At 45.6% G+C, this 23079-nt stretch overlaps 1 protein-coding gene across 1 annotated transcript; it reads left to right on the top strand.

Annotated features, from left to right (window-relative positions):
• The first annotated feature begins 699 nt into the window (after window positions 1-699).
• asap2b (ArfGAP with SH3 domain, ankyrin repeat and PH domain 2b) lies at window positions 700-21149 on the top strand. The gene is made up of 28 exons (XM_030722290.1): window positions 700-1113; window positions 6269-6341; window positions 7753-7907; window positions 8044-8118; window positions 9322-9371; window positions 9724-9853; window positions 10385-10470; window positions 10588-10663; window positions 10774-10860; window positions 11793-11896; window positions 12199-12268; window positions 13113-13200; window positions 13289-13337; window positions 13412-13578; window positions 14729-14862; window positions 15468-15562; window positions 15647-15836; window positions 16675-16760; window positions 16872-16987; window positions 17312-17379; window positions 17461-17568; window positions 17682-17916; window positions 18056-18154; window positions 18318-18603; window positions 18686-18744; window positions 19407-19471; window positions 19629-19748; window positions 20307-21149. The coding sequence occupies exons 1-28, from the start codon at window positions 988-990 to the stop codon at window positions 20379-20381; spliced, it is 3072 nt and encodes a 1023-aa protein (XP_030578150.1). The 5' UTR covers window positions 700-987; the 3' UTR covers window positions 20382-21149.
• The last annotated feature ends 1930 nt before the right edge of the window (window positions 21150-23079 follow it).

The raw sequence follows: 23079 nt of genomic DNA, 5'->3' as shown, positions 1-23079 counted from the left end.
AATAAAATGGACATGACTCTATATTGATGAGAAGAAAGTAAAAACTTTTGGTTCTCACTTAAAGTACTTGTACTGTCAAAGTATTGTGAAAATACTTTTAAAAAATTACACTTCACCCTATCTTATACTTGTATTTATACTTGTGCTTTCTCTTTAGTGTACTGGAGTGTACTGTACAGTACACAGAGTACATCTGATGTACTAAATAGTTCAAAGTGTACTGGAATATAATGCATTCAGACTCGCAGCCCTTCTCTTCAGCTTTCCAATATTCTTATTTAATATTCCAGAGTCAGCACACATGTAGACATAATTGCCTCTTCAGTGCGGAAGGAGTGTGACATCAGGACTCGTTTGTGTCTCTGTTTGGTGACGTAACCTGATTAAACACATCAGCTCACATCGGGACACCTTCAGAAAATGAATCACATTTTGGACTTCATATCAGAGCCTGTTTTGGAAGGAAGGGTTTCTAAGACTGGTGAGCGTCTCTGAGACGTTACAGAGTGACTGAAACAAACTGCAGAGGTTCAAACAGGACCGTGAACATGCCTCACTGACACACTCTGCCCGTTTCTACAATACAGATGTTCAGTGTGTGTGTGTGCGCGCGCGTGCGTGCGTGTGCGCGTGCGGTTCGCGGAAACAGCAGCAGTGAGCGCTCCTCTCTCCCTCTCTGTCTCCGCCCAGCTCCGTGCGTTTCCTGCTCAGGTGAAGCAGCAGCCGCAGGGTCGAGGACCGTGTCGGTGCTGTCGGTGATTTCTGCTGCGGAACAAACATGGACATCAGACTTTATTTCTTCAGCCTGTGACTATGAGCAGCAGCGCGTCCCGGAACCAGCAGAGGATCTTTGGTGGCTGTTTGCGGCGGTCCGGGGTACTTTGAGCCGTCCAGGTGTGGCTGCTCCACCTGCGGCTGCGCGTTCACTGCGGGTAACTTGTCGGGATTTTTGCGCATTGGGACAGTTTGTGTCTGTTGGAGCTCATCATGCCGGAGCTGATCAGCGTCACAGAGTTTATCGAGGAGACTAATGACGACTACAAGGCTCCCACCACCTCCAGCTTTACCACCCGGATGACCCACTGCAGGAATGCGGTGGCAGCTCTGGAGGAGGTGAGAAAACACACACAGACACACACACAGGCAGGGCGGAAGCTGGCGTTAATAATAGTTAAATACGGTGGTAAACACCTCGGTAAACCCGGAAAGTCCATTTGGCTCCACGTTTCCTGAACTTCCGGTGATTTGAGTTCCTTTCTGGGATTCAAGCGGTAAATTTAAGGGCGGATTTTGAGCTTTTCACTGGTTCTGTAGTGAGTTTGAAATGAAGGGTAATTTCTGCCTCCGTTTCATAACATTTCCCAGCAAAAGAAAGAGGAACTGGGAGAAACACTTCCTTCTGTTGATATTTTGTAAGATTTCATCGCTTCACTGCTTCTTTTTTTTATTTTCTTTTTGTAACATCATGATGATGAAGCATATTTCTAAAGTGAAGAGAAGGGGAAGCAGCAGTTAAAGGTCAAAGGTTGTAGGTGGGAGATTGAGCTGGGGCTGAAGGGTTTCCCTGCAGGACCCCGTCCTGCCCTCACACCGCACGGCTGTGTGTCTTTTGTTGTCAGTATTTTCAGCGTGTTGTTTCTTTGTGGCCTTTTTTCTCTCTCTTCCGTCTCGCTGTGCGATTGAACAGCTGATCGTGAGGGGAAGGTTGCTGCTGTAAGGAAAAAATACCTCAAAATATATTTATGTGATCATTAAATATCAGAACAGAAATAAAAGGCCTGAGCAGCACTGTTAGCTGTCAGTGTCTACAGAGGCTTTAATAATATTCATGAAACTTTAAGGTGGAATGAGCAAAACCGCTTTGTGAGTTCCCAGATGTGTGAAAACGTGTTTGTCTGCTCCGTGACTCTTCTCTGTGAACACCTGCCCTCCTGAAACACTGCCTCTGACTCCTCTGCCTCACAGCAAAGGAATACGTATCTGCTGAGGTCACAAATCACAAAGTGCTCATTTAGCTGCCCAGCTGATCTCAGAGCAGTAAGAGCTGAGCCATCAGTGATCGCACTGCTGAGCCGTGCCCTGGCCTCAGGCTGCTCGCTGTGTTTTAACTGATCTCTTTGCAGAGGCTAATGGACTGTCACTGTCAGCAAACCAGATATAATTAGAGCTTATTACATATTTCATTTTGTTCCATTGGAGGCATTAAATTAGCATAAATCCATACACACTGTGTTCCCAGTTACAAGAGGTCTTGATATCCAACAGTGACACAGAAGCCCTGAAAAACTGACCACCGCCCCCTAGAGGAGTGAGTTTACGTGGGGTGGGGGGGTGTTGCATAAAGTGCTCAGTGCTCAGAGTAGAAGCAGTCCCTTTTTTCAGCGGTTTCCAGGCTGATGGATAAACGGTGTGTCACAGAGGTCATTAAGGCTCAGCACAAAGAGCAAACCTGGAGTTTGTAGGGAGTTGATCATGAGCATGTGATGGAGGGACTTTTGCCTGGTTCCCTCTTTCTTTGAAAGTTTTCTGCTGTCTGATTCTTGCAGTTTTACTGAGAGTTTGTGTGTGATTGTGCTGGTGTAAAGGGACAGTAACTGGTTTCTGACTATCAATGATGGCCATCTGCTGTTGGGGAACAGCTGGATTACGCTCAGAGCTGAACGCTGGTTCCTCTAAATGTGAAGAAATCTGCATCCTTGCAGCAAATACTTTAAAACACAATTGAAAACCTGACGTGAGGTCTGCACATCATGTCCTCCCCCTCCTGCTGCAGCTGGGACGTTCCCACCCAGTAGACCCGAGGCGATGGCGGAGCCTCGCTCCTCTGATCGAGTCCTAGCACGATCCAGCTCACCTCGGTCCTCCTGCTGCCTCTGATGGTTGTTGTCCTCTCCGTTCTCCCTCTTTCTCTGTTTTCTTTCTTTCCCTCATCCTTTGTCTCTGTCCCTCTGTCCTCTTCAGTCACTCACAGCTCCTCTCTTCAGGTTTAAAGCTTATCTCTGTTGAGTCTCAACTCGTCTGCAGTGATGTGAGGATTTAAACCTGCCAATAAATCATGAGCGGCTCCCTCATCTTCAGACGTTAGAGTAATTACAGTAAACACATGAAATCAGCACAAAAGGTTCTGCTGAAAGAAGCAGCTGAGTCCTTTACAGAGTCACTGGCCTGAAGTCAGCTCATTCAGTCAAAGTTGGAGAAATAAAAGCAGCATCCGCAGGAGCCATCTGCAGCCTTTCCAGATGCTGCGATCACTGCAAACTGAAGAAACCCTAAAAACAGGAAGAGTCTCAGGCTGTTAGAAATGTTCTGTTTTCTGTCACAACTTTATTGATATAGCACATTTCATTACATGCAAACTCAGTGTGCTTAACACAGAAGATAAGAGAAAAGCTCATGCAGGTTTATAATGCCTTAGGGCAGCGAAACACTAAAACTGTGCTGATCACACTTCTCCAAATCCACGCTTTGGTTCATGCCTCCGCCTGCAGGCACGAAACCTCTCTGTGAGTGGGGATGAACCAAACATCACGCTTTAACAGCTCCACATCAGAGCTGCTCAATCCCAATCAGAGCTCTCAGTCATTTAACAGGATTATTCATTAAATTAGCAGATAGGATGTTTTTACTGAGCGGCTGAGATCCTCTTTTTACAGGATGTTTCCTTGCATGTAAGAAGCGTGTGGGGGTGGTGGGGGCGCAGGGTCATCCTGCAGACAGTTTTAGGCCCACGCTGCTGGAAGCCCGTCTCACAAGTCAAACCGGTGCCCCTGCCGGCCTGCACCCCCCACATGTCTGCAGGTGGAGGCGGGGCAGAGAGAGCCTGGGGCAGTGGCAGTCTCACCTGCCTCCAGAGACCTGCATGGTAAGTGTGGTGATGATGGCCAACACACGTGGACTCGCGGTCAGAGACCATGGGTGACATGAAGGCGCTCACGGTGAAACGTGCTCAGTCACAGATCAGAGGAAGTGATCTTTGCCGTCCAGGTCACATGATCCTTGTGGTGCACATTCATAGGACCAAGTTACTAAATTAAACCTTTCCGACCTCTCTGCGCTCTTTCGACACCTTTATTAGAGACATAATGAGAGCCTGTGGCTGGGGAAGGATACCACAATATGAATGTGGCTGTTAGTACCAAGATTTTAGCGCTGTCCTCAGGAACCTGTGTGTGTGTGTGTGTGTGTGTGTGTGTGTGTGTGTGTGTGTGTGTGTGTGTGTGTGTGTGTGTGTGTGTGTGTGTGTGTGTGTGTGTGTGTGTGTGTGTGTGTGTGTGTGTGTCTGCAGTTATTCATTCATCCTGGATGAACATCAGTTTTCTGTCCGTCAGCAGAGGAGCAGCTCGTGTCTCAGGAAGTGCTTTGGTGAATCAAACAGGAAGAACGTGACTGCTCATCAGCCGTTAGGACCTCAGTGCTGTCAGACCATCAGAAACCCACCATGGTGGGTTTTGTAAAACTTTGTGGTATCTGTAGTTATTCTGAGCACATTGTTGTGTTGTAGTTGTGTTGCTGGCTGAGTTAAAGAGCAGCTGCTGTGAGTCTAACACCTGTGCTCACACAGTCAAACGTTTCTCACTCACTGAGCTGTGACTCAGAGCTGCAGACGCTCAGGTGAACCTGACAGCTGAGGTCAGGGGGGAAACACCTGAAGGTCATGTGACTGGACACCTGTGGTCTAAGCAGACTATGGAAAAGGCTCAGACTGCAGTCCCTTTAGTCTCTGTGCCTCACAGGACTACAGGGACCAAAGGACTGTCCGTGTGCTGCAGTGTGCTGTGGGGAGCATTAAAAATTAGGGTCCTGAGAGGCCGGAGGAGGCAGCTCCTGATTGGCTGTTAGTATGGCTTCTTATCGCTCTAACAGACAGCTACTCCAATCAGAAAGCTCGGATGTTCTCCTGTAGAGCAGAAGACTTTAAAAAGACTTTTTCCCATCCAAAGGCACAGGTCTGCCTCCTCCCACAGCCACCAGCTGAACAGGCTTCAGTCTCCTGCTGTTTTTAAAGTGCTTCATACATGAAGCTGGCTGGGCCGCTCCAACTAGAAGATGTTGCCTTTCAGATCATCTGTCCGACAGACATGTGGACTTTCCAGTTTAAGATTTCCCTCTGGGTATGTCAAACAGGTAAAATCTTCCATGTAAAGTGTAACCATAATCCTGTGAATACACTGGGCGCGGCTGTGTCGGGTGCCACGCAGCCGCTGGCACTGATTGCGTTGATCAAATGCACCGCAGTGCTGAAGTGTCACAGAAGCAGCTCTCCTATTTTAGGGACTATTTGTTGCAGAAGCTGCATCAGACTGCTGGGTGCAGGTGAGGAGGGGAACAGGAACAGCAGGAGAGTCCGATCAGCTTCAGGAGCGTGAAGGTCAGAGCGGAGGACCCATGTATGACCGGGTTAATCCGGCCTGTCAAGCTTATGTTTAAGGACATCAGCTTCTCGTCACATTGTTGGCCCTGCTCTGCGACCTCTCCACAGCTGATCAGACCACTGCACGCTTTGGAAAACAAGAAGATGAGGACAGAATTAGTTTTATTTTGCTCCAAGAAGCTTTTAGTGGAATCACCAGTCATTGAAAGCAGTGATCATCCAAACTGGTAGTTTCTTCAGAACCAGACATTTGAATCATCGTCTTCTTCCTGAAAAAGAAATGCCCTGCGGGAATAAATAAGGATTTTGATATTTTAGAGAGTTCTTATCATCGGGGCACAGGTGATGTTGGCTGCTTTCCTTCATGTTTCTGATGCTCACCGCAAGTTCAGGCAGAACAGCCTCTGAGCACTCAGCAGGCTTCTGGAAGATGGCCAATCAGAAGAAAGCAGGTATTTAGGGAGCGGGGCCTTAAAGAGACAGGCGCTAAAACAGCTTGTTTCAGATGAGGATGAAGAGCTGCGGAAATATCGAGAGAACGATGATGATGAAATGTGCAGATGCAAAGCTGCTCGAGTAGAAATAAAAAGCTGGAAGTGAGCAGATCTGCTTCAGAAGACTGAATAACACAGTCTTCCTGTGAGTGCTGAAAAAGGAGGGCAGGGTTATTGCTCCTGTTGTTTTTAAGAGCTGCAACACTTTATTCAGTCTGTTCATCCTGATGTAACTGTGCTTGCAGTGTACGCTGCAGTGCGTCCACATACTTCTGCTCTGGGTGTGGAGGCTGACAGAGAGAAGAGCACCTGAGCAGCAGTGCACACTTCATGCTGTGTATAAACCTCTCCTTCCATGGCTCAGATTAGAGCTGCTGACCTGTGTGTTGTTTGTCCTCCTCAGGCTCTGGACTTGGACCGATCGGTTCTCCACAAGATCAAGAAGTCGGTGAAGGCCATCAACTCGTCTGGTCTGGGTGAGAGATGCAGTTTCGTGTCAGTCTGTCCCAAAATAAAAACGCAGAGCCTCACTCAGACTGTCACTACCAAAATAAACACACACAGTTTCTCTGGTTTCATCTGCATTCAGGTGAGTGTGTGCGTTCAGCTCATCAGCAGCCACAGGCTGCTGATGGGTCTGTGCTCAGGCCGGTGGAGTCTCACCTCCAAACATTCCTGTCGTGCTTCCTCCTGTCCCAGCATGCCGAGGGAGACGCCCACATCCACACTTCCCGCAGAGGCTCAGCAGACACAAAACGTCTGAACGTTATTCAGCACTTCTGCAAAAACTGTGACAGGAAACACATCATTGAGCAGCTTCACAGCTCCCAAAGAGAACTGTTAATGCACTACATGACCAAAAGTATGTGGACAGCAGCACGTGGCCGCTCGCTGTGCATGTTTAGTCTTAGAGACCGAAATATTTCCCTTCATTCGTGTTTGCATCAAGTGGAGGTTTAGGCTGTCTAACCTCATAGATTCAGAGTCTGAGCTCGAGAGGAACGCTACACAAAGCTGCACACACACGTCTGACACACAAATCATCAGAATTATTTACAGCTGAAAATTATTTAAAAAAAAATCATTTTAACTGCAAAATAAAAGTTTCCTGTTTTTTCTATTATTTAGATTTTTTATTGTTTTAATTTCACAACAGTTTTCCTTCTTTTATTTTTCTTTTTAAATTTTTCATTCTTTTGAAAAAAGAATTATTCAAAACTTATTTAGAATATTTTGTTACCTTTTATTACCATTTTATTTTATTTTTTCTAATAATAGTATTCATTTTAAAATTAAAATAAAAATTACATTTTGGTGGTTTACATTTTACTGTAATCTGAATTATTTAGACTTATTTATAAAAGTTTAGTTTTTCTTAATATTTAGTTTCATATTTTTATTTATTCATTTTGCTGCTGTCTTACTTTTTTCTTTTTTCCTGTCTCTTCTGTTTCTTTTATGATTTTCTTTAGTTTTTATTGTTATTATGTTTTGGGGTTCTTTGTTACTTTTATATTCAGATTAATTTATTCTTTTTTGTTACTTTTTTCTTTTCTTTCTCAGAGGTCACACAGTCGTTGTCTGAGGTTTTGACATGCGTGGTTGAGTGTGAAGTTTTTGTTTTGACACATTTTCATCATTTTTTCCTGATCAGTTATTGATATTTGATCATCAGTGCTGAACTCTGTAGACAGCAGGAAGTTAGGGAGAATCATCTGTGCCTAACAAAGCCTTTAAAGGAGATCATATTGAATGTTCTGAGGCACATTTTCAGCCTGTTGGGGCCAAAAATGTATCAAATATGTCCAAACGTGTATCACTCTGGTCCAGCTCGTGCAACAGATGAATGAGATGATCTGAGTGCTTAAAGTGTTTTCTGTGTTGTAGCTCATGTGGAAAACGAGGAGCAGTACGTTCAGTCCATGCAGAAGTTCGGGGAAAACTACCTGACCAGGGGTGACAAGGATGACGGCGACATCGGCTCCGCCTTCACCAAGTTTGTTGTTTTCACCAGAGAGCTGTCAGCACTCTTCAAGAACATGGTGAGGAACCAAATTCAGCCTCAAACACTGCGAGTTCTTTAACAAAGGGTGAAAGAGCGTTTATTGTGTTAAATGTAGAAAGTTTGGTTTGTTTAGTGCGTCTGACTCAGCTTCTGCTGTAACTTCCTGTTTGCAGCTGCAGAACATGAACAACATCATCACGTTCCCTCTGGACAGCCTGCTGAAAGGAGACCTGAAAGGAGTGAAGGGGGTTGGTCTTTCACGCTCTTCCTCCTGCCGCAGACGCAGCTTTCACTTCATTTACTTCCTGTTACGGACATGAATACTTTCAGTACTGTAGATTTCGTGCATCATGGAGTCATTTTGGCAGCATTGTGTCTGTAATGTCAGAGGGGTGCTGGCTCGTGTGTTTGCAGTCATCACATTAAACAGGCGTCATATTTACCAGATATGTGTTAATGCATGTTTCCGACCAGATAAGAAAGGAAAGCTCATTAGTTTCCTGCGTGCTGCAGAGTTTAAATATGTTTTTACCCGAGCAGCAGTTTCCTGTCATCAAACATTTATTACTGTGGCTCTACGCTCACACTGAGCCACAGAGAAGAGATTATTCACCTACTGTGTCACGTATGGTGGCCCTGCAGTGCCAAGCACAACAAAACTGAAACTAGAACGTTTTATTTATGGACAGATGTTTTTGGTCTGCAGCATGGCGGGTATCACTTCCTGTTTATGGCGGCGGCGTCCTCCTGCAGGCTGTAACCCGAGTCTGAAAGAAAGGCAGAGGAGAATAGTATCATGAGAGAAAACTGTAACATAGGAGGTTCGTTCTGGGCGTGTTTCATCACATCGTGGCAGTAAAACGTCTCCGAAGGCTCAGCGACTGAAAGCCTTCCTGATTTTAAACTGCACGCGTGCAGCGGCCTCGAGCCTCAGGGCATAAAGGAGCAAACAGCTGAATTAGGCCTCGACCCTCCAACGACCGTCGATTTTATATAACACATCGAGTGTATTTAACAACCTGAGGGCGGAGCTAAACAGATTTCACCTGCAGACTCAAACGGGAACACGTCCAGGAAGTGATGTCGCCACATTTTCCATAGTGTGAAAAGTGTGTGTTTTTAGTTTTAGTTGACACACGTCAGCATTTAGATCTCTACAAAGAGAGCTGAGCTGAATTCATCCCAGCAGAAATATTCATGAGTCTGTGTGTTTGGATTTTAGTTCATCTTTAGAACAACATCACTCTCCTTCACACACGAACTCCTCCAAATCATCCAGTTTGGCTTTTCATCAAAAATAAGTCACACTCACCTTATCATCTGAGATATTCCCAAAGACAAAGTCCACTGTGTGTGTGTGTGTGTGTGTGTGTGTGTGTGTGTGTGTGTGTGTGTGTGTGTGTGTGTGTATGAGTGACTGACTGACTGTGACGTCTCTGTTTTTCATGCAGGATCTGAAGAAGCCGTTTGATAAGTCCTGGAAGGATTACGAGACCAAACTGTAAGCAGAACGTCTCGTTCTCCACTCACTGTCACAGACACGAGATCACCTGAAGCATTTCACCGGTCTCAGCAGACTGACTGAAACTCTAGTTCAAACATTTATTTATTGTGTTCATGTTGTTTTGTTTTTGTGCTTTTTTCCCAAAAGAAGCAAAAGATCAAAGATAATGAGGTCATTTCATCTCTCTATATATATATATATAATCTCAGACTGGAGATGACACCTGACTGAAATCTTTCTTATTTTGCCTTGTTGTTATAAATTACTACCAAACATTAAATTTGACCTGTACACTGCAGACACGCAGGTATTTGTGTTGAGGTTTTAAGCTGACCTTTGACCTTTGCAGAGCGAAGATCGAGAAGGAGAAAAAGGAGAATGCCAAGTTGCACGGGATGATTCGCACAGAGTTCAGCGGAGGCGAAATTGCCGAGGAGATGGAGAAGGAGAGACGAATGTTCCAGCTGCAGATGTGTGAGGTGAGGTGAGGTCAGAGGTCACACAGGTGACCACAGCGTTAACAAATAACCTCTGTCCTCTGGGGTCTGGGGTCTGGACCAAGAGTTGAACTGTGAAGATCTTCAGCTCAGACGGGAGCTGCTTACAGCTGGGATGAGAACCAGCACCTCCAAGTCTTTGGCGATGGTTCTCGTGGTATTGTGGTGTTTTATTCATGAGTGGGGAAAGAGGGGAGGGTGAGATCTGTTGATAAGAGCATGAAGAAGAAGCTGGCTGAGCTGCCTTCCTACCTTCGCCTACGGCCATGAGCTCTGAGTGATGACAGAATATGAGCTTCCTCCGAAGGGTGGCCGGCCTCTCCCTTGGAGTCTGACCAGGATGCCTACTTACCTCCTAGATGAAGTATTAGGGAGAGAGGGAGGCAGAGCCAGGACACGCCGGAGAGGTCATATCTCTCAGCTGTTTGGGAACACCTCAGTGTCCTCCGGGAATCATCGCTGCTCAGCTGTAAATGTGGATCCATTGTTTTTTTCTCTGCTTTGTCTCTGCAGTATCTGCTCAAAGTGAACGAGATCAAAGTGAAGAAAGGAGTTGACTTCCTCCAGAACCTCATCAAGTTTTACCACGCTCAGTGCAAGTATGTTGCTGCCGAAAGGGCTTTGTGTCCATGTAAAAGTATCATCTTTAAAAGAACAGCATCATTTAGAGACAAAGAAATTCATTTTGTTATTGATTAGTATTTGTTTCTGCTCAGTTTTTTTCAGGATGGCCTGAAAGCTGCAGAGAGTCTGAAGCCGACCGTAGAGAAACTGTCCACAGACCTGACGGCGGTGAGAACCGACAGACACGAACATTCAAGCTGAATCAGGCCGAGGGCAGCGTGACGGGAGCTGTGTGATGCTTCAGAGAGATTAAATTTAGACTTTCTCTTCCTCTTCAGATCAAACAGACTCAGGATGGAGAGAGGAAGCAGCTCGCTCAGCTCCGAGACACCCTGAAGGCAGCACTGCAGTCTGATCAGAAAGAGGTGATGAACCAACAGATGATGAATCCAGGCATCATTGTAGGAAAACTACTGTCATTCATGCCGTAATGTCCAAAACGCATGTTTGACCAGTGGCAGAGACAGAATACAAAACCTGGAAACATGAGGAGGGTTGAAGTTTGGCCGGTTAATCTGACTCTTAAGCTCATGTTTTGTGCAGTGAATCAGGACTTTGAAGAGACCAAAGTGCAGATGTTTGTCCATCATGCACAGCAACACAAACACCTCAGAGCAGCTGTCAGCTCAGTGGAGGAGGGCGGAGGATCTGGGCTCCCTGCACTCACTGAGTGGACCATGAACTCCTCTGTAGACCAAAGTATTCTAGAGGCACATGAGGCCATCTGTCCCACAGCTGAAGCTGGGACCAAACTGGGTCACCAACAGGACAATGATCCAAGCACAGCAGCCAGAATGAAGCTGCTGCGACGGCCCTCAGAGTCCAGACCTCAGTCTGCTGAAGGCTGGGGGGGGGGGCTGAAGGAGAGTGGACCAAATTCCTCCACAGTGATGTGACAGAACCTTTGTGTTTTAATGATGAAACGTTGTTTCTCTTTGCTGAGCTGAGCAGTTTTGCTGCATTGTAGATTAGTGTGAGTCTGTCTGTTGGGTCTATACAAGCACAACCTCAACTAAACTGATGGTCTCATTAGGAAGGAAGAAATTCTACCAGGTAACGTCTGACAGGCTCACCTGATTACTGGAAAATGTCAAGTTGATGAACCTGGTTAAGAAACAAGCAGAAAGCTGTCAGTCAGACAGAGGCTGCTCTCAGCAATCCAACATGCAACACAGATTTTAGATTCTCTACGCTTTTGTTCACCCTGCATGACTATTTGTGTAATTTTACAGTTTTCGTGCTGATGGTCTCGTAAAATGTTGTTCTTATTTAATACGTTATGATTCTGGTATCTCAGGACGCCCAGGCAAAGCAGAGTGCAGGTTACAGCCTCCATCAGCTGCAGGGTGACAAAGCCCACGGCAACGAGCGCTCCGGGGTCCTCTACAAGAAAAGCGAAGGGTGAGTGAACGCAGTGTCCCAGAGTCCCACGGGGAAATGCACGAGAGGCAACCGGGACTGAAAATGTAGTCAGCAACACTAAAAGCTGCAGTTCGTCTGGTGTCCACTGGAGGCGCCAGCAGTGAGTCAGTCCCCATAGACTCCTGTATTAAAATGTCCACCTTTACGGGAGCTGTTCTGGTGTCTGCAGCTAATGTCCCTCCTCTGCACGCCGGGTTGCTGCAGCTGCTGTGTTTGAGTCAGAAGGTCCATTCTTTAACATTAGAAACTCTTTTTGAGTGATTTGTGTGTCTCCTCCTCAGGCTGAGGAAGGTGTGGCAGAAGAGGAAGTGCTCTGTAAGGAACGGCTTCCTGACCATCTGTCACGGCACGGTAAGATCCTCTTCTCCCATCGGACCTCCTGCGTGACAAGCTCTGCCCTCCTGCCTGCCTTGCATGCCCAATCAGTAATCTCCTCATGGGTTCATCATCTATGTTAGCTCAGGTTGAATAGTACATATTTTTTTAGTTTAGTTTCTGCCTTCTGTATTTTATTTTGAAGTTTGAAGAGTCAAACGTCCAATCAGGACAGAGCAAGCAGTAGCAGAAGAGAGAGATGAGGCGAAGGAAAAGGATTAAAGAGAGAAGGGTGGGAAAAGGATGAGCATGATGTAAAATGTGACACTGATCCCAGACAGCCGCCAGGGGGATGGTTTCTAATGCTTCTTAAATATTTCGCTGCACACATTCTGCTGTTTGACTCCTCTTCAATTTCTTGAAAGCAAATTTTTTTGTCACACATTTTCAAACCAAAAAAAAAAAAGCACATCTTATCAACTCTGTTTAAGGTGGATGTGAAGCTTAGACTCACAGCCACCACAGTCACTCCACAGTCCTAAAGTACTGCAGACTCCATTAACAGTGCTCCATCTGTTAATCTGCTCACTGACCTCATTCATCTTATTGTCCAAACATCATCCTCATGATGATCGTGGGAATAGCTCCAGCTCTCAAACCCTGTCGCTCCCTTTGTTGCTCCTCCAGAATTACAGGCAACTGACAGCACCTTCAGCTGCTGCACTAAAATTCACAGGGGCTCAACCTCTGGAGACCATGAATGTCTACAGTGAAAGAGATTGAATGTTTGCTTTTTAATGAGACTCCATCCCTGTGAGGTTCAGGCAGGTCAGTGTCCTCCTGCTGATGTCTCACTGTCTCCCTGCTTGTTGTCTTGCAGCCTAATACACCGCCAGCCAAGCTCAACCTGCTCACCTGCCAGGTGAAGAGGAACCCTGATGAGAAGAAGAGCTTCGACCTGTTCTCACGTAAGCCGCAGACTCGGCCTACTCCCATACTCCTGCTTGTGTTTGTGTATGAAGTCTAAACTCCTTCCTGTCTGTGACCAACCCCTAGACGACCGAACTTATCACTTCCAGGCCGAGGACGAGGCCGAGTGTCAGATGTAAGTATGAGCCGGCGTGGCCTCAGCTGCTGGGTCGGTGTTGCTGTGAGCACTGACGGTCTGGTGTGTTTCAGCTGGGTGTCAGTGCTGCAGAACAGCAAGGAGGAGGCGCTGAACAAGGCATTCAAAGGAGACCAGGACGAGGGCGAGAACAACATCGTCCAGGAGCTGACCAAATCCATCGTAGGAGAGGTGAAGAAGATGAGTGGCAACGACAGCTGCTGCGACTGTGGAGCTGCAGGTCAGATTTGTTTAAATATCTTCAGGTTAGGTCACGTTTGAAACTGTGATCAATCAGTGGCTGTGGTGCGTTTCCTGGTTTTTCTGCCTGTATTTATACACAATTTAGTCATTAAAAGGAAAAAGGAAGTACATGATATGAAGAGTAACCACTCAGTACAACTGTTTGAACCCAGTACTTGTAGAACTAGTATGTGAACTTTCTGAGGACACTGATTGGCTCCTCGTCGTGGTCGGACAGGTTTCAGCGCAGCAGGAAGTCTACAGTCTAGTTTAATCTGATCTGTAATCAGTTTTATTTTCATTTTAGAGCCTGACTCACTTCTGCGCAGCCTCACAGTGAGAGCCTGTGACGGCATGAAACCCTTTGTTCTCAATCAGCTTCGTCTAACCCTGCAGACCCTCTGCTGGACCCTTCTGAGGCTTTCTGCAGTTTTTTGTAGTTGTTTAGTGTCATTTAGTACTTTCTTCCTGGTTTTTTGTGTCATTTGTTGTGGTTTTGTGTAACTTTGCAGTCGGTCTGTTTCCCAGAAGCCGTTTGTTGCTCAGTGTTTTACTTCAAAGCCGTTTCTGCTCTGACGATCTGAGCACTGTGAACACTTTATGTGCGACTTCACAGCATTTTTACTTCCTGTCATGTTTTACAGAAGTGAGAACATGTTAGCCTCATGAGAATCAACACGTCACAGTGACAGTTTGAACAGTGAGACTATCAAATGACACCAGAAAACACACAAAAAAAATCAAATACAAATAAAATAGTTATTTGTTCGTCTCAGGATTGAACCCGAACCTGTGACATGGTTCTTTTCTGAGTTTCAGGCTCTGAGCATCAGTAACACTGTCTCCCACATGAAGTGAGATCACAAATATCCAGATAGAAATGAACTTTAACCTGAACCTCCTCCTGTGAGATGACTGATTCTGGTCACGCTGTTTCCTGCTCACCGCTGCATGTGAGGAGCTGGAAAACATCCCAGAAATGTCTCAGAGCTCCTGTATGAAAAGCTCCAGCAGATTATTCATTCATCACTTTCACATTGTTGCTTCATTAGTCGTGAATATTAAACATCACATAGAAGCATTTGAGGTGTGAAGGCACCTACTAAATACCACCTGTTGTTTCTGTGACCCCCACCCACCCTCTGCAGATCCCTCCTGGCTGTCCACCAACCTCGGGGTGCTGATCTGTATCGAGTGTTCGGGGATCCACAGGGAGATGGGGGTCCACTACTCCAGGATCCAGAGTCTGGACCTGGACGTCCTGGGAACCTCCGAGCTGCTGGTGAGTCCACTTCACTGTCCCCACAAAAGTAACAGAAATAAGAGTGGCAGGTCAGAGGTCGCCGTCTGCCAGTTTGTGTTTACTCATTTCTCTGCTCTTTGAGTTAAAAAAATTTATGACTCTAATATGTTGAACTTGAGAATAAAATCAAAATATTTCAGAGAATAAAGTGTAAAAGGTTCCAAAAGTAAGAAAACACTCAGATGAAAGCTTCACTTCCTGCAATATTGCATCTGCTTATTTATTTTAAGTGCTTCTCTGAATGTGGAGCTGTAGCTCATTATCTCATGATCTCATTACATTCATTTCTAAAGAAGCAGTGAAGGGAAGTAAAGTGTGTTAATGTGGCAGAAATAAAACAAATGCAATCCAGAAATGATCCAGTTTATTTAATGAGAAACAAGTTCACACATTTTGTTTTTAGTTTGTTTTAAATGTAACACATTCTGACCTTTTTTAGATCACCTGAATCCACGAGTGTGTTTCAGGTTGGTCACACACACTCCGAGTATGTGTGGAATCAGGAAGTGTGAGGACGTGTTTCATCTCAGGAGCCACAGCCGTGACCAAACCAGAGTTCATGCTGTGTTTTTGTTCTGTTTTAGTTGGCAAATAACGTGGGAAACGCCAGCTTCAACGAGATCATGGAGGCAGATCTGTCAGCACAGGAAGTAATGAAACCAACGCCGACCAGTGACATGTAGGTGCCAGCGGGAAGAGGTGAATCTGAACTGCAGGAGGATGTAAGGATGTCGTAGTGACTTGTTCCCTGTCTGGTTTGCAGGCAGATGAGGAAGGACTACATCACAGCAAAGTACACCGAGAAGCGCTTCGCCCAGCGGAAGTGCGCTAATGCTGAGTCCAGGCTGCAGGCTCTGTACGAGGCTGTCAGAAACCGAGACATCCTGTCCCTCATCCAGGTCTACGCTGAGGGGGTGGACCTGATGGAGACCATCCCACAACCCAACGAACATGTACGACTTCTGCATCACTAATCCGTAATATGAGTTTAAAGGGTCCCCCTGCAGAGGAGCCAGACCAAACCAGCACTCTAAACAAGACACAGAGACATGCAGACACTCAGATGCACAGACGAGCAGACGAGCAGACACGCAGATGTGTCTGTATTTGTGTCTCTTTGTGTCTCAGCTGGAGACACAAAGAGACACAAAAGTGTCCCTAAAGTGATCATATTTTACTTTTTTGGCTCAAATGTTTAACATCTGTCCTTAAGTGATAGATGCTTCTAAACAAGAATGCCAAATTCTGTTTTTTAGTGGGTTTACAGTTTGTATTAAGAACCTCCATGTCAACAGGGATGTTTGTGGAAGTGGGTTTTAAAGTATAATAATATCGGTCTGGAAGTGAGCCGAACAGCGCCTCTTTAAAGTGAATGCTCAGCACTGCTGAAAGTTCCTGACCTCTCAGCAAGTGCTACAACTTCATAGGGGCAAAATCATTGTAGGACCTGGAAACACCGCGAGGCCCTGAGAGACGGTCCTGCAGGGGAAAATGCTTTTCTGTTACTTTCTGGACATTTTCACTCTTTGTGCTCACTTATGACTGATTCCAGTCAGTTTTGTCTTTTTGTGGTTTTGTGTCTTTGTGTTTGTTTGTGTCTGTCCTCCTTCTCATCTCTCTGCAGTCGTCCTGGATAGTGTTTTGCAGCTCAGTTGTGCCTCTTTTTGTTTGACTCTTTTTTCTCATTTTTTTCTTTGAGTCCTTTTTTTTCTAGTTTATGCTCCAGCTGTGTGTGTCAGGTGTGTGTTTATTGCTCTATAGACTGAATGTCTGTGTGCGTGTTTGTGTCAGGAACCCGGAGAGACGGTGCTCCACCTGGCGGTCCGAATGGTCGACAGAAACTCGCTCCACATCGTTGACTTCCTCGCCCAAAACAGGTAACACTGTGCAGTGACTGTGAGGTTAAACACCTGCCCTCCAAGTGTGTGTGTGTGCACGTGTGTGTGTGTGGTCTGACACGTGTGGTAATGACGGGGTGTGTGTTTCAGCGGGAACCTGGATAAGCAGACGACCAAAGGAAGCACGGCGCTGCATTACTGCTGCCTGACGAACAACAGCGAGTGTCTCAAACTGCTGCTGAGGGGGAAAGCTTCAGTGTCCATCAGTAAGAGCGACTTTGACCACACCGCCGTCACAGAGCAGCAGGAGCTGATCTGGACATTCAAACTCAATTATGTGTTCATTCAGCATCAGCTTGCATGCAGGGGAACACTGATAATCAGTACTGATTTATTTCTAATAGGCTCTACAGCAGCCTCTATTCAGAGATCAGTGTCATACATGTATCACAGGTTTTTAGTGTGGCATCAATAAAAAAAACTGTATTAATGTGGAGTATTATTGTCGTATGATCAAAGATTTTTCTTTGCGCTGACATCATTCACAGAAAACACGATGTCTGTTTGAAGGACTGAATTTATCTCCACAGCCAACGAAGCTGGAGAAACGCCGCTGGACATCGCCAAACGTCTGCGGCACAAAGAGTGTGAAGAGCTGGTGAGAATCCACAGCACTGCAGATCAGAGCCACTCCTAGAAAGCAAAGCTATGAAGTCTGATTGATCTTTTTGTGTCCCAGCTGACTCAGGCTCAGACCGGAAAGTTCAACGTCCACGTTCATGTCGAGTACGAGTGGCGTCTCCAAAACGAAGACCTGGACGAGAGTGATGATGAGATGGAGGACAAGGTCGGCTGGTTTTCTGTGACATCCTGTGATAAACTTCACGTTGGCATTTGGGATGTGTAACCATGTGGGGTTTTTTGTGTGTGTTTTTGGTGTGTTTTCTATGTGTCCTGCAGCCCATCCCACAGCGGCGGGAGGAGCGTCCGGTCAGCTGCTTCGTACCCGGCAGCGGACTCAGGCAGCCCAACCTGGCGGCGTTAGCGCGGGACGCCGCCTTCCTGGCACGGGACAAACAGAGGCCTGCGATCCCCAGCACCATCATCAGCAACGAGACCTACGGCACCATGCTGGACATGAACCTGCCGCCGCTGGGCCAGACACCCCCGCTGCCTCCCAGAGGGCCAAGCAGAGGTCAGAGGGCATCGGGGTTTGTTTTTATATCTGGGGGCCCCGCCTTCATGTGAGCTCGGGCTTGGGCTGAGATCAGCTCTCTGATTCTTTGAAACTCCAGGAAATTAAACTAAGCAGATCTGATTCTGTTCATGATCAGGTATCAATAAAGGACCCACCGTGGAATCAGTAGGCAGACAGCGGTCGTCCTCCGACCCTCCCAACCCTCAGACCCCTGAGAGGAACTCCTTTGTGTACGGTGGGTGGACTTCCTGTCAGATCCACACTGGATGAGCTCACTTGTTTCTCTCTTTGATGTTTTTCCAGTAGTTTTAAATCTGTCTGCAGGGGACTGAGTGGAGGTGGCGCCTGCAGTCGCTGCTCAGGCCTTTCTTGACTCTTGTTCTTTCCTCCTCTCCCAGTGCTCCCTGCACCACCACCACCACCTCCTCCTCCTCCTCTTCCTCCTCTTGCACCCAGCAGGAGAACTGGCACGTTGGAGACCAAAGCCACCTCAGCCAAGAACATCCCCCTCGCTCCTCTGCCTCCCCAACCAGCAGGATTCTCCTCAGCCAGCCCGGTGTCTCCAGTCCCAGCACCGCCCTGCATCCCACCTCCATCACCACCCCGCCATAAAGTTCCTCTCCTCCCACCCAGCCACCAGGCCAGAGGACCACCAGGATCCAAAGCCCCCATGTCTCCTCCTGCGTACGTACTGGAATGATCCGCTGTTTGTTTGATGGGAATAACTGGAGCCCAATGAGTTTAATGTTGTTTTTACTGATTTCAGATCAGTGAAGATTCCTCCTCCTGAGAGACCTGCAGGCAGGACTCAAGCAGACAAACAAGGTACTCACACGCATGCACGAATGTGCGCACACACACACACACACACACACACACGCACATTGTTGTTTCCTGAATCACTCCTTCCAGAATTTGATGAGCATCAGTTTCTGTTCGACAGCTGAATGCTGATCAATGAAAGAGCAGAAAGAGAGGGAGGAGAGAAGCAGCAGCCTGAGCCTGACCACATTACAACATAAAAACCTGTCTGTTTTATTATTTATTCATATGTTTTTATTGTGATCTCTGCTATGCTTGTGTGCCTATTTTTGTTACCTGTAAAAGCTGCTACTGTAACTTTAATTTCTCTGACAGAATCTTCCTAAAGGGATTAATAAAGTTTTATCTAATCTAATCTTATAGAAACCCCCTGTACAGCTGTTATGAAGGGGAAATTACCCACAGAGACAAAAGCAGTTTCTGTATCAGCTGTAAACATGTTTATTTCTGCTGGAAAGTTTTAACATGGGAGTCTATGGGGCCTGGCTCACTGCTGGACACCAGAGGAACTGCAGCTCCAGTGTTGTTTCATTTTTCCAGCTCTGGATGTTACTGGTTGGGTGTAATCTTATCAAACACACATGAAGTTACAGACGTGAAACAGAACTGTTTCTTTATTCTGAAGCTGTGTAATGGATTTTTTGTTGTTGTTTGTTTTTTGGCAGGTCGTCAGGCCGTATCCCCCCCAAATCCATCTCCTCCACCCCCCAAACCCAGAACTGCCTTTTCTGTAAGTCCTCAAACACACCGCCTCATTTGTTTCTGCAGTCAGACACAGCTGTAGGACCATGAACCTGAGTTTTTAGTTGTTGCTCATTTCAGTCTATAAATGCGTGTGTGTGTGTGTGTGTGTGTGTGTGTGTGTGTGTGTGTGTGTGTGTGTGCAGAAGCAGAAGCCTCAGAGGGTGAGGGCCATCTACAACTGTAATGCCGATAATCCAGATGAGCTGACGTTCTCTGAGGGAGAGACGATCGTGGTGGACGGCGAGGAGGACGGCGAGTGGTGGGTGAGTGAAAAAACCTCCAGCAGGAAACGCATCATCACTGCGACCTTTTGAACCAAAGGATTGACAGAAAAGGTACTCGAACATTTATCCCAGCACCTGTCTGGCCTCTCTTCTGATTGGCCAACCTCTGGAAGCCTGCTGACTGCAGTCTGAGCTCACGGCGATTATTTTTATCATACATTCCCGTCGTTATTTGAAACCTTGTTTAATAAGAACATCGGGCTTCACAGCATTATTTTGAGCTCAGCGGCGTTTGGGGAGATCAGGCAGCATTTAGCCAAAATATCAAAACTGCTCTTAACATACTTGTTTCGTCCGGCCAAGTTTGAAGCTGCTGAGACAGACGGAGAACAAAGGTACATTCAGAGATTAATAAAGTTATCACTAACATAACTCCTGCTGCAGTTTGACAGCTAGCTCCACCTGCAGGAGAACTGAGTGAAGCAACAAACGGGCGTTAGATCTGCTTCCCTCCACATTTCCACTGTGCTCGATTCAGATCCAAACCCACATGAAGAATGATCCTGACTCGTTGTTCTAACCCCGTCTGTGTTTCAGATTGGGCACATCGAAGGAGAGCCGACCAGGCAGGGAGCGTTTCCTCGCACCTTTGTTCACTTCCTCTCAGAGTGATTCGCCTCCATGCTCTTCACCGACAGACTGAGGGGAAACATCAGGACCTCCCGTGGACCTGAGGAGACTCTGAGACCCAGAAACATCCATCGCCCCTGATATCAAACGCTGAGCCCTGCAGGACACCTCCGGCTTTCCATCTTCACTCATGTCCTTGTTCAATCTCTGAACTTTAAAGTTTCTAAAGACTAAAAATCTGTGTGCAAAGTGTCCAAAATGTCCTTAAAAACATGCAGCGGCCAAAAAAAACAGGACCAGAGCTTCAGATGAGAGCAGATCTGACCAAAAGTATGTGGACTGTGTGTGTGCGCGCCTCAGTGATGTTTACATGCAGCAGAGCTCTCTGTGCAGTGCCTCTACAGGCAGAGAGCAGGAACTACAGAAGGTTCCCTGAAGGCTAACCTGCATGCTGAAAATCCTTCACTGCCTTCAGAAAACATGAACAAACCGCCTCTGACTGCACGACTGCTCTGTGTTTTTCTACTTCCTGTTACACATGAAAATATTCATTCAAAGAAATAACTGAAAGGACTTCATCTCCACCGGACCACAGACCCAGAACAGCGTCCACATACTTTTGGCCTGATATGATGCACGCTCCTGCTGTGCTGCTGGGGTCCAGCTGGTGGCGCCACAGTTTCTGTTTGTAATGGCCTCAGGATGAAATGATTTTTATTATTTTAATGTTAAGATCAGACATTTAATCTGAGGAGAAAATCTAAATGTCCTTTAAATTTTAACATATTTTCAGTTTATTAAAAACATCATAAATGCACCTGTGAGAGTTTCCTGTGTTGCTTTCTTTTGTCTTCCTCCGGAAAACACTCTGTCCTTTATTTACAGCTTTTTTCTTTGTCTCCTTCATTTCATCACTTTAATTTCTTTCCTTTTTGCAGATGAAGACTCACTCAGTGCCTGCAGGTTTTCTCAGGGGCATAAATGTTGTTTTCAGACATTTTATTGCTTCGGTTTTTGTGTTTCTGTGACTCGGGGAAGAAGTCAGAAAGTTTTCACGAGTTCAAAGACATTCACTGGCAAATAAATCAAACTGAAGTGAGTGAAAACAGTTATTCTGCAGCTCAGTGGAGTCAGAAAGGAGAAAAAGACTGAATCCTCACATCAGAAATGAGAGATCTGGATGGTGTGATAGTGGAATACTCTATCATCAGACTGGAATATTTGTTGAAAGATTCAGACTTGTAAACACAGATTTTTATTTATTTATTTTGTATATATGTGTGGTTGTGGCTTTGGGCATGTTTTTTATGTGATTTTTTTTTTTTTTTTTTTTTTTTTTTTTTTTATGTAACCTGCCAAGGGACTGCAGATGTAAATTAGCTTTAAGCTAACTCTAGTATAATGCATCAGATGTCAACATTTATGTTAATATTGTACATGGGCCCTTTTTAAATAAAGTTAAAGGTAAATTATTGTTTCAGCCGGGCAGGAGAGAGCAGAGGAGGAGGAGGAGATGAAGAGAGCAGCAGACCGATGACGCACCAGAGGAGCAGCAGAAGAGCTTAAAGGTGGAGACCCCCGTGGTTTTCAGACACCTGGCCTCAGCCACAGCGTCTCACAGCTCAGATTCATCTGTAAAAAAGCTTTAGGAGCTGTCATCCGGTGAGAATCTGAAAGATTTCAGGGCCGAGGCTCCGCACGACCCGCGATAATTAAGGAAATTATTAACTTAGTTTTGGTTAAATTAATGTAAAGGCCCATGATAGCCTTTGCAACCCTTATAGCTAGACGGCAAATACTCTTTAAGTGGAAAGAGGAACTCCCCCCAACCTTTAAGACCTGGATCAACGATCTTCTTCACCACCCAGAGAAGATCCGGTACTCTACAAGAGGGTGTGCTCAAAAATTCTTTTTTTTTTTTTGTAATTATACTTTTTATTAGTTTTCTGGGAAAAAGGTTTTACAGAGCATATATTCACAGTGTCAAAGTGTTACGTTCAGTACTTAAAAAAGTAACATAGAAATTTCTGTGCAACATATTAACATAGAACTGTTATAACTCTATTTCCCGGGGGAGAAGCCCAATGTTAATGGAATGAGGAAAGAAAGAGAAAATAATTTATGAAAGAAAGAAAGAAAATAAATAAATAAAAATAATAAAAAATAAAAAATACCTAAATAAAATTTAAAAAGTATGTAAATAAGTGAAATACACAATTAAGAAGCAAACTTATTTAATACTATTTGAGTTTATTTATTGTCGGAGAGTAGACTGTCAGGAGGCCATGTCAAGCTTGATTTCTAAAAATGAAATCGGGTCTTCTAGATTTTGCGTAGTCTACCCAGCTTTGCCAACTGAAATTGAATTACTCGGTCTTATGGTTGAGAGAAGCTGTTATTTTTTCCATTTTATATAAGTTAAATGTTATATCCATCCAGTCATCTAGCGTTGGCTTATCCTGTGATGTGCTCAAAAATTCTATGACATATGGAGACCTCTTTTAGGTAATATAGAGAAATTAGATATCACCAATGCTGACTACATCGAGATGACTGACCCTGCACCACGGTCAATTTGAATCTAATAGCCGGAGTTTGTGTGTGTGTGTGTGTGTGTGTGTTTCTTTTATTATGTTAATTTCAATCATATGTTCATTTTAGTTTACTTGGGGGGATGGGGCTCCACTGGAGCAGGGGGATTGTATGTTCTGATTATGTTGATGTTTATGCTTATGTTTGT

This window comes from Archocentrus centrarchus, chromosome 24 (assembly GCF_007364275.1).
Source record: "Archocentrus centrarchus isolate MPI-CPG fArcCen1 chromosome 24, fArcCen1, whole genome shotgun sequence".
Lineage (NCBI taxonomy): Eukaryota > Metazoa > Chordata > Actinopteri > Cichliformes > Cichlidae > Archocentrus > Archocentrus centrarchus.
Note: the sequence above shows the minus strand (reverse complement) of the source record. Positions and strands in the feature narration are given on the sequence as shown.